The 10,530-nt window shown below is 36.0% G+C and overlaps 1 protein-coding gene across 1 annotated transcript; it reads right to left on the reverse strand.

Moving 5' to 3' along the window:
• Positions 1 to 1,872: 1,872 nt before the first annotated feature.
• Positions 1,873 to 10,530, reverse strand: LOC116732496 (uncharacterized). Its single transcript, XM_032582717.1, has 12 exons — positions 10,441 to 10,530; positions 8,860 to 9,126; positions 8,009 to 8,287; positions 7,303 to 7,575; positions 6,583 to 6,834; positions 6,318 to 6,443; positions 6,152 to 6,167; positions 5,993 to 6,075; positions 5,716 to 5,760; positions 5,028 to 5,088; positions 4,589 to 4,637; positions 1,873 to 2,739 (listed from the first exon to the last, which is right to left on the reverse strand). The coding sequence occupies exons 2-11, from the start codon at positions 8,963 to 8,965 to the stop codon at positions 4,628 to 4,630; spliced, it is 1,251 nt and encodes a 416-aa protein (XP_032438608.1). The 5' UTR covers positions 8,966 to 9,126; positions 10,441 to 10,530; the 3' UTR covers positions 1,873 to 2,739; positions 4,589 to 4,627.

The following is a 10,530-nucleotide window of genomic DNA, read 5'->3' on the forward strand; positions in this document are numbered from 1 at the left end:
CTTTAAAATGTGTTTATAAATAAATTATCCTCTGCTTGTGCTGCATTGTTTAAGCATCAGTCATCCCCTCTAAGGTGAAGCTATTTTACAAACAATGCTTTAAACACCAAGCTTGTGAAGCTCATGGAGACTTGTTGTAAAAGATTTGCAGGTGTAACTACAACTAAAAATGATGCTGCAAAGTAGTTAGACACGTTGAAACACATGCCAACTACACTAACCAGAGTAATACCACTATTGTGTGCTACTTTCCAGTTTCACACAAGTATTGTTTGTTCTTCATTTAGAGCTGAGAACATTTACTGACCACAAAGACGGGGTGTTGCTGTTAGCTCTGATAGGGAGCTCTGCAAAGTCACACACTATTTATTTGTTCTGTACGCGTCTGACATTGTTCCTCTACGCATCATAATGCAAAGTTTTGCGGCCTTCACAACTGGCCTAAAAATGTGACTCGTGAAATTAAACCGTGTTAATGATAGCATTGTGCTGTTAGCCTGATGTGTTTGTGATGCTAGAAAAACATCAGCAGAGACGGCGTTGCTAATGGCCACCATGTTGTGGTATGGCTGTGTGCTGAAAGGTTTCTGAAGCAAATAACTGATGATTCACAACGGATTTCATTGCCAAAGATGAATAAATAAATAGATCAGTCTTATCAATGTTCATTTGAATCAGTTAGGAAACATGCTAGTACCAGGACTTTAATATGTTTGTGTTTATTATTTAACCAACTGTGTTCCTTTTAGAGTCTGTACAATTGGATATCACCTGCTGTAATTTCAGAGGTTTAGTCCAAATCTTGATACTGAAAGATAATATGTCTAGTTTTCACAAAATAGCTTTTTTTCAGATGACTAGTTTCAAAATTTCAGACATACCACATGATAAATGTGCTATAAATGTGTCTTCGGTGGACACTGTTGGTGGAATAAAGTCAAAGATCCGCAATCATAACTGTGTTGCCTAGATCACATGAGAGCTGTCCAGTTCTAAAATTGGTGCTTGTAGTTCATAAGACGCCCCGACGCTAAAAATGACCAAATTAGTCTAAATTGGAACATTTTGTGGACTGATGAAGCAAGGGTGGGACATTTTTAAAGGGGCAGTATTATGTGTTTTCCAGGCAGATAGTGCCACTTTATAGCATAATAAAATAACTCAAATTATAAAAATGCTGTATATAAAGTATGATTTAAAATACCTTGAAATTAGGTGTCTGTTTCTTTAAAAACTCTTCTTCTTTGTGAAACTCCACCTTTGGGAAGTTATTACATCAGCTATCTTAACCCTTTAGCAACGTTTTTTTACCAGCGTTTCACTGAAAAGCAGCTATAAATAATGAGCTCAGCTGATGTGCAGTTCCACCAGGTGTTTGCTGATTGCTGCTGGCTAGTCTGAAGGAGCTGATGGGGGAGTAGTAAGTGAGGGCTGCTCTGTGAGACCGAAGCTTGGAAACTGTATCTCTGAGGAGATGTTTTACACAACTGAATGGTTGCCACGGCGATTAAAGTATTTCTCATGAGAATAAAGGCAACACTGCAGTTATGATTTTGATGATGGAATAACAGGAAGTACAGTTTAAAAAAGATGACTTTACATGATACTGCCCCTTTAATTCAGTGATCTACAATCTTCAGGATCCACTTTAAAGTTAAGCAGTGGGTTTCATGTAAAATTAAAGTTGACCTTTATGTCAACTTATGTTTTTCTCACATTGAAAACAATTGCAGAGTTCCATGTGACAGCGAATTTGTGGAGGAAGAAAAAGATTATGGTGATGGCAGGGAGGCCTTCCAACATTAAAAACTTGTAGCTCATCACCAAAGATAAAAACTCAAATTACCTGCAGAAACACCCAAAAAGTCAATCAGCGATTATAAAAAGGCTTTTTTAATAGCTGTTGGTATCACTTTACAAAAAACTTTTTGTTTGAAGGAAAATATCTAAATCTACCAAACGTGGAAATAGTTTGAAACCTGACTGTATAAGAAAAGTTAAATTTTTCTTTTTAAAGGAAGAATACACTCAGCATAGAATTAGGGTAAATAATTAAACATTATCAGTAAACATGTATACATACTTTTATTTAGCATGATGACTCCTTACATGTATGCCAGGTGTAATAAAATGGAAAATATCAAAGTGTCATGGCTTTCTTAAGTTGTTGTTTGTGTATGTTTTTGCATTTCACATTTCAAAATCATGCATCCAGTGAGTTTGTAATTAATAATAATTGTAAGTATGGAGTTAAAAATGGTCAAAAATAAAAATAAAAATACACACAAATATGTTTATATCTAAGTAATATGTGTTTTTCTGCATACAAATAGAATAAACAGAGCTAATAATATATCTTTACACCAAACATAGAAATGAATTTTCTTGAACAATAAACATGAGAAGTGCTGCATTTTTAAAGGACATACTGTTATGTTAAAATAAAACCTGAGCTAAGTGATTTCAGTCCAGACAAAACTTTAAATTGTTTCTGTTCCCATTTCTGTATGTTTGTGTTTGTATTCCAGAGCTACTTGCATCAGTTTCATAAAATGTTGACTAGCTCATCTTCATCCACAGACTTTTGTTAGAAACATTTGAGGATGTGGCATTTTTTTCTTATGTTGCAATAATAAAAAACTCAGTTCAGTTCAATCTGAACCAATAGAAAGTTAAAATGCATTTTTGTAAACTTTCTTGATCTGATTTCAGAATAAACTGCAGCAGGACTCCACTTTCCTGTAGAGAAAAAGTGTGAGAATGTAACACATGTTCTTGTTTTGTCATCATTTGCAAAAACAATTTCAACCATGAAAACTTTACAGCAAATTTTCAAAGATTGACAATATATATATTTTTATTTTACTCTATATTATAAAGTAGCAGCAAATTTTACCATGAATATGAAAATCAAATACAAAAAATACATATATATATATACACTGCTCAAAAAAATAAAGGGAACACTCAAATAACACATCCTAGATCTGAATGAAAGAAATATTCTCATTGAATACTTTGTTCTGTACAAAGTTGAATGTGCTGACAACAAAATCACACAAAAATCATCAATGGAAATCAAATTTATTAACCAATGGAGGCCTGGATTTGGAGCCACACACAAAATTAAAGTGAAATAACACTACACGCTGATCCAACTTTAATGTAATGTCCTTAAAACAAGTCAAAATGAGGCTCAGTATTGTGTGTGGCCTCCACGTGCCTGTATGACCTCCCTACCACGCCTGGGCATGCTCCTGATGAGGTGGCAGATGGTCTCCTGAGGGATCTCCTCCCAGACCTGGACTAAAGCATCCGCCAACTCCTGGACAGTCTGTGGTGCAACGTGACTTTGGTGGATGGAGCGAGACATGATGTCCCAGATGTGTTCAATCGGATTCAGGTCTGGGGAACGGGCTGGCCAGTCCATAGCTTCAATGCCTTCATCTTGCAGGAACTGCTGACACACTCCAGCCACATGAGGTCTAGCATTGTCCTGCATTAGGAGGAACCCAGGGCCAACCGCACCAGCATATGGTCTCACAAGGGGTCTGAGGATCTCATCTCGGTACCTAATGGCAGTCAGGCTACCTCTGGTGAGCACATGGAGGGCTGTGCGGCCCTCCAAAGAAATGCCACCCCACACCATTACTGACCCACTGCCAAACCGGTCATGCTGAAGGATGTTGCAGGCAGCAGACCGCTCTCCACGGCGTCTCCAGACTCTGTCACGTCTGTCACATGTGCTCAGTGTGAACCTGCTTTCATCTGTGAAAAGCACAAGGCGCCAGTGGCGAATTTGCCAATCCTGGTGTTCTCTGGCAAATGCCAAGCGTCCTGCACGGTGTTGGGCTGTGAGCACAACCCCCATCTGTGGACGTCGGGCCCTCATACCATCCTCATGGAGTTGGTTTCTAACCGTTTGTGCAGACACATGCACATTTGTGACCTGCTGGAGGTCATTTTGCAGGGCTCTAGCAGTGCTCCTCCTGTTCCTTCTTGCACAAAGGCGGAGGTAGCGGTCCTGCTGCTGGGTTGTTGCCCTCCTACGGCCTCCTCCACGTCTCCTGGTGGCGCCTCCAGCCTCTGGACACTACGCTGACAGACACAGCAAACCTTCTTGCCACAGCTCGCATTGATGTGCCATCCTGGATGAGCTGCTCTACCTGAGCCACTTGTGTGGGTTGTGGAGTCCGTCTCATGCTACCACGAGTGTGAAAGCACCACCAACATTCAAAACTGACCAAAACATCAGCCAGACAGCATAGGTACTGAGAAGTGGTCTGTGGTCCCAACTGCAGAACCACTCCTTTATTGAGTGTGTCTTGCTAATTGCCAATAATTTCCACCTGTTGTCTATTCCATCTGCACAACAGCAGGTGAAATTGATTGTCAATCAGTGTTGCTTCCTAAGTGGACAGTTTGATTTCACAGAAGTTTGATTTACTTGGAGTTATATTGTGTTGTTTAAGTGTTCCCTTTATTTTTTGAGCAGTGTATATTTATTCAATTAACAAATTACTCACTATAAATTACATGAAATCATGATGAATATTTACAAATTCATCTCAATGCAGAGTTCACATACCTTTTTGTTTTCTTTTCACTACAGTGATTCTTTTAGCTTTCAATGGATTCTAAAACAAAAACCAGATCTCAGTATTTTTAGAGCACACAGATCATCTGTAGCAGATATTATTTGGTTTGAATATGCCAATGCTGTGATGAACTGAAATCAGCAGAGTAGTTCTACGTTATGTTGAAAACAAATCACCAACATTTCTCATGCAATCAACAAACAAATGTTTCCACAGAGAAACCAAACTATTGATGCAGATGAGAGTCAGTTATCTAGAACTCTGGTTTTCTGATCTGACTGGTTCTGCTGATTTCTACTTGTAGCATGTAGATGCTCAAAGGGCAGATTGTCTGAACTGCATGTTGAGTTTTAATAGCATGTAGTAGAGCTGCTATGAAGTCACATTTCAGTGAAAACATTAACTGGAGCCGCAGCTGAACGCACCTACCTGTGTTTTCTGTTGTTCATATTTATGTAAACATGATCGTCCTCTGGATTACCAGGCCTCCCTGTCAATCATCAGAAATAACAAAAAAGAATATTTAAGGTGAAGAAGGGATCAAATTAATACAATAAAATGTATAGATGGATCTAATCTGCATAACAAAAAGGTATCTTTAAAGAAACAGGCGGAAGCAAAAACAACAATGTTCCCCAAAGCAGAGCCCTGAAGAACACCAAACTAGACAGGAATGGTATCTGTAAGTAGATGGAGCCATTGATTGAACTTTTAACTACTGCACTTCAGTCAACAGTATTTAAAGCTCAGGTCTGAAATCAGATCTAACATAAGGAGCAGAACGTTGACCTTCATCACTCTACATCAAACTATCATTTGAAACTCCAGGAAAAGCTGGAATATGATTGGTATTTATAAAACTCTGACTGAAAATAGTCCAGAATAAGATGTTGATCAAGAGGTTCTGTCTGCTTGACTACAATTGTTCCTAAAATCCTGGCCAGAAAAAAAAAAGCTTTTTTCTACTGAAAATCCAAATCATGTGTAGAGCATGATTTGGATTACAGCATTTTATTTTATTTTTTTCAGATAAAACAGTATGCGACCCAAAGCTAGTGAAGCATTAACTATTATGGTTAGTACAGTACAACCAATACTGAATAGAAATAAAACTTACTATTGTTAGAGGCTGGCTGGATTGTCTCATACTCAGAAGTATCACCTGCAAAATAATAAAAAGGTCAAGTTTAAAATTACAGCATGAATTTAAGCAGATTAGTATTAAGTCTGTCACAAATATAACCAAATAAAAGCTTTACGGTACATTACAAGTTTATGATAAAGTTATACTTTGAAAATTGAGTTTTTTCCTATAGTTTATGTTTAAATCTTTGAAAAATCCCCACTGAGTAGCAGGAGAATACACTTTGTAAATGAACAACAGAGTTACTAACCGTGTAGCAGAGAGTTGTAAACTTGACTCTCTCTCTGGTTGAGTCCTTGATTTGTGGAGGAGCTCTGACTGCTGCCCTCTGACCTAAAATATGTAAAAGTTAAACTGAAATTAAATTCAATGAAGGATTGTTGAGAAAAGTAAATTCCAGCGTACTGACCTGATGCACCATGAATCTGTGGACGAGGAGAAAAAAGTACATTTGTTGCATTATAGTGAAAAGTTTTTTATCCTTAGTTTTGTTTAACAGCTAAATAAATTCAAAGCACTTAATTTTTACGTATCACTGTATTTCCCACAACAGCATGAGAAGAAAAAAGTCTCACTTCTGGACTGACTGTATCGCCACCATGACAGCAGGAGAATAATGAGAATAAAGAGAACGACTCCAACAACTGGTCCAACGATCAACATCACAGGAAATGAAGAACTGGCAGGACTGGGCACAGTAACTGGAAAAATGAAACATTGGAAATAAGAAAACATCTGTATAAAATCAAAATGGAAAAAAAATACCATTGGCTCCGTTTACCATTCTCTTTAGAAAATTGTTTAAAAAGAAAATTCATCACATATTTTAATCCTCCTCACCTCTAACAGACATCCAGCTCTGTAGTGACTCCTCTCTTGAATGTTGACATTTGTAGAAACCTTCATCTGACTTTGACACTGCAGAAATATTCAGCTCCTCTCTGCTGCCATTGTTGATGGGTTTATTATTATGATAGAAAAACACATTGGAGAGAAGATTTTGTTTTTTATCTCTGCAGCTCAGAGTAACAGGATCTCCCTCAGTCACAGGATGAACAGGGCTCACCAGGATTGTATTATTCAAAAAACTGTCTGTAAAACAGTCAGATAAAATTACATTTCAGGCATTAGTTTCAAAGTCAGAGCTGTCATTGAAGAAAAGATTTTACATTTACATAAATCAGAACATATTTCGATTTCAGACAAATTATCTGTATTAGATGTTTAAAAAAATAATCATTTATACACAAATGATCTTGTATTTAAAAACAACTGAATTTGATCGTCATGAAGTAAAACATAGAAGCTCCAGTTTTGTAAAGAATCCATATGTTGGAAGTAAATGTTTACATGCAATCATCATTTGATTTTATGTTATGATTCTTACTTTTCTAAAAGTTAAATTGTATTTTTTTTGGAGTGAAAAATGAGTAATTCATATATATTGAGTTTTGCAATGATGAAGAACCTGTAAAAAAACATTCTGCACTGTTTATATATATTTGAAATGTATACAATGGATAAGAATATGAAAGAATAGGTTTATAAATCATAACCTACCCTGTACAGTGATGTTCACTGCATTGCTGAACTCTCCTGATCCAGACTCACACCAGTAAACTCTACTATCAGACAAGATTATCTTGAAGGTACATGTAGATCCAGTCATTGTCCCCCAGTAGGAGCAGGTAAAGGATGGCAGTCCTTCTCTTTCTGTAAACCTCCTCGCTCTCCACTCAGCAGAGTTTCCCTCACAGCTCAGAGACACAGAGTCAGATCTGAAGTGTTGAACTCTGTCAGGATTCACTGAGAGAGAAGCTGCTGGACGAGGATCTGGGAAATAAACATAGAAAGACATTTAATCTAGAATAAAGCTGAAAAAAGATCATCCAAATCATCTATGGCTTTATTTATTGTTTTTAGTGTTAAATATCAATATTGTCATGGCAATAAATCAAACAAAATATTTTCAATCAAACTTTGTCTCAAGTGAGAAAAAACTGCAGTATTTATAAGTGATCCACTATTTTTCAGATCCTTCAACCTTTACTTTTCACCTTTTCATTTTGTTATGTTTTATTGCTATTTTGGATTTAAAATTCAACAATGTATGAAAACCCAGATAAAACTTTGACATTTCTTGTTTACTTTGATAATGAATACAACAACTTTAAATTACTGCTACGGATAAAGTACATGGCTAAGTAGAAATAATGTAAAAAGATCATTACTTGCTCATTGAAAGGAGACGCACAGATAAACTGACCTGCTGACCAGACAAAACTTGGATCTCTGTATTTTGGTTTTCCATTTCCTGCTTCACACACATAACCTGCTGTGCTAGTGAGTCCATGAACAATGTAGAAATTCTCTTCAGTCCCATCAGAGCTGCCAGGCAGCAGCTCATAGCTGTAGAATCTGCTTGATGGATCAGGAACAGCTTTGTACCAGAAGAACCTGGTTCCTGCAGGTGGATGTTCAACCTCACAGCTCAGAGTCACTGAGGCTCCAGGACTCAGCCATGATGGAGACACAGAGAGTTGATCTGTTGGAGAGTCACATTGATTTGTTCAACACTGTCACTCTTCAAATAGTCAAGTGTTATAATATTTCTATATAACCTAAAGGCTTCAATTTAAAGAGAAATAGTCTGACACACTAGAATATTTTTTAGAGTTGTAGCATATTAAAAAAGATTTGTAATGCATCCTAAATCCATTTTTTAAAAAACATTTTAAAATGTTTATTTTATTTTCTCGCCTTAAAATGAACCCAGAGAGAAAATGTTATTGTTTGTATCTTAGTCTTACATCCTATTTTATTATCTATTCTTTATATACCTTTAAAACTAAGACAGACTTGAGTTAAAACAAACTTCTGTGCTGAATTTAAGGCATTTATTAAATTGTAATTTCAGCCATTTGTACCAGTAAGGAAGAACAAGGTTGGAAAAAGGATGAAACCAATTAGTGGCTGAAATATCTAAAATATTAACACTGATAACAATTGCTATGTAAATATAGGTTTAGAAAAACATACTCAACTTATTCATACCAAACGCATTAAAAGATTTGTAATATTTATTTTAAATATATGAAAGATTTATAACCAACTTACACACAGTTAATACGACAACATCGCTCCAGGCTGTTGAGCCGTCTCCACTTGTTCCTCTGCAGCTGTATCCTCCACTATCAGACTCTTTAGCAGAACCTATGGTCATGTATTCCTGGGATGTTTGAGGTTCATTTAACCTGGTTGTTCTCCATTCATATGTCCACTTTCTTCCTTCTCCTCCTAGGATCTCACAGTGGAGAACAACTCTCTCACCCTTATATATCAGAGGCCATTTTGTTGTCAGGATCACATTGGCTCGTTTGGGAACTGTTGACATAATAACATAATGTATTAGTTTAAGAGAAACAAATTAAAAGGGTAACACTGTATTTGGCTGGTTGTGAATAAGACTGTAATGACACTATCATGAACATAAGTAAGTCTTAAACTTTAAAAATCATGTAACTTTATGTTATTAAAGCTAAAGATTAATCAGTAATACTTTTATAACAAATTTATGTCAGATTATGATTTCTTGGTTAATGTAAAGTTGTCATAACAAAAACATTTTTAATAATGTCAACTTTGTATTAAAAGTGTCACAATTTACTGAATGACACTTTATGACATCAGTCATAAATAAAAATAAAAGACTTACTCATGTTCATGACAGGTGTTATGTCATGTTTATGACGGTGTCACATCAACATTATTACCAGAGCTTGATTTATCTCCTTATTCTAACCATAAAACAACTCACTTTAAAGCCAACTTGAAGATTCACAATAAATTAAAATAACATCATAAAGGGTTGTGTTTGACTTGCCACTCACATTTTTCTCCAAATAAATAGTTCGTTACCATCCACTTTTTTCACTTACACTTTTAAAAACACAGAGTAAAATAATTTTCCATAACAATGACTCTCTTCATTTTCTTTAGATAAATAGCGACTAAAGCACTGATTTCATCTGGAATGTCTTTTTTCAGCTGTGGACAGAATTTTTGTACTTTTCTGTGCATTTTTACAGTCACGTTGAAGTGAAAAGTCAAAATGTGATAAAATGGAAGTTAAAAGAGCATGTTAAACACAATGATGCTTTCCTGTCAGTCCATGTGGTTTTGTTACTATAAGTAGAGGTGTTAATCTCTTAAATGTTCGCCTATATTCTCAGAGTTTCCTATGTTGTCACCCAGTCTGCAAAACAACAAGAATCTTATCTGTCAAACATTTGACGTCAATCTTCACAAATATAGACAGGGACATATAAACATAAAAAAAAGACTCATACATCTGCAGTACAAAAATAGAAAACAGAAAACAAGAGCAACAGTTCACCACACATAAAATGAAAAGATTTCAGATTAAAAAGCCAAAAGATAGTAAAATATATTGCTGCTACCGAATCACTGGACCAGTTGATGAAGATTTTGTAGTGACACTCGTCTCATAATGCCCACTTAATCTTTTTGTGTTACTAGGTAAAGTTGTTATTAAGATAATGAAAGTTTTCCTACACCTTGTTTCTGTTGTGAACAAATGACTTAGTAATGCAGCTTTACAGAACTAGAAGCTTTTCAATTTGCACCAACAGAGAAGCTACAATTACATTCATGTTACATTCAAGAAATGTGTCTCACCTTGGGCGAATCCTCTGATGACTGAACTGAACACTGTACATAAACAGACACATTTATGAAAAAGTCAGAACAAAGGAAAAGTTAACATAT

The sequence above is a fragment of the Xiphophorus hellerii genome, chromosome 14, assembly GCF_003331165.1.
Source record: "Xiphophorus hellerii strain 12219 chromosome 14, Xiphophorus_hellerii-4.1, whole genome shotgun sequence".
Lineage (NCBI taxonomy): Eukaryota > Metazoa > Chordata > Actinopteri > Cyprinodontiformes > Poeciliidae > Xiphophorus > Xiphophorus hellerii.

What these genes read in the sequence shown, in the direction of transcription:
- LOC116732496 (XM_032582717.1), bottom strand. Translation starts at nt 8,965, where the DNA reads ATGACCATAGGTTCTGCTAAAGAGTCTGATAGTGGAGGATACAGCTGC. An exon ending in AGTGAACATCACTGTACAGG is followed by an intron (nt 6,835 to 7,302) that starts GTAGGTTATGAT and finishes ACTGTTTTACAG; the next exon opens with ACAGTTTTTTGAATAATACA. An exon ending in GAGCTGGATGTCTGTTAGAG is followed by an intron (nt 6,444 to 6,582) that starts GTGAGGAGGATT and finishes TCATTTTTCCAG; the next exon opens with TTACTGTGCCCAGTCCTGCC.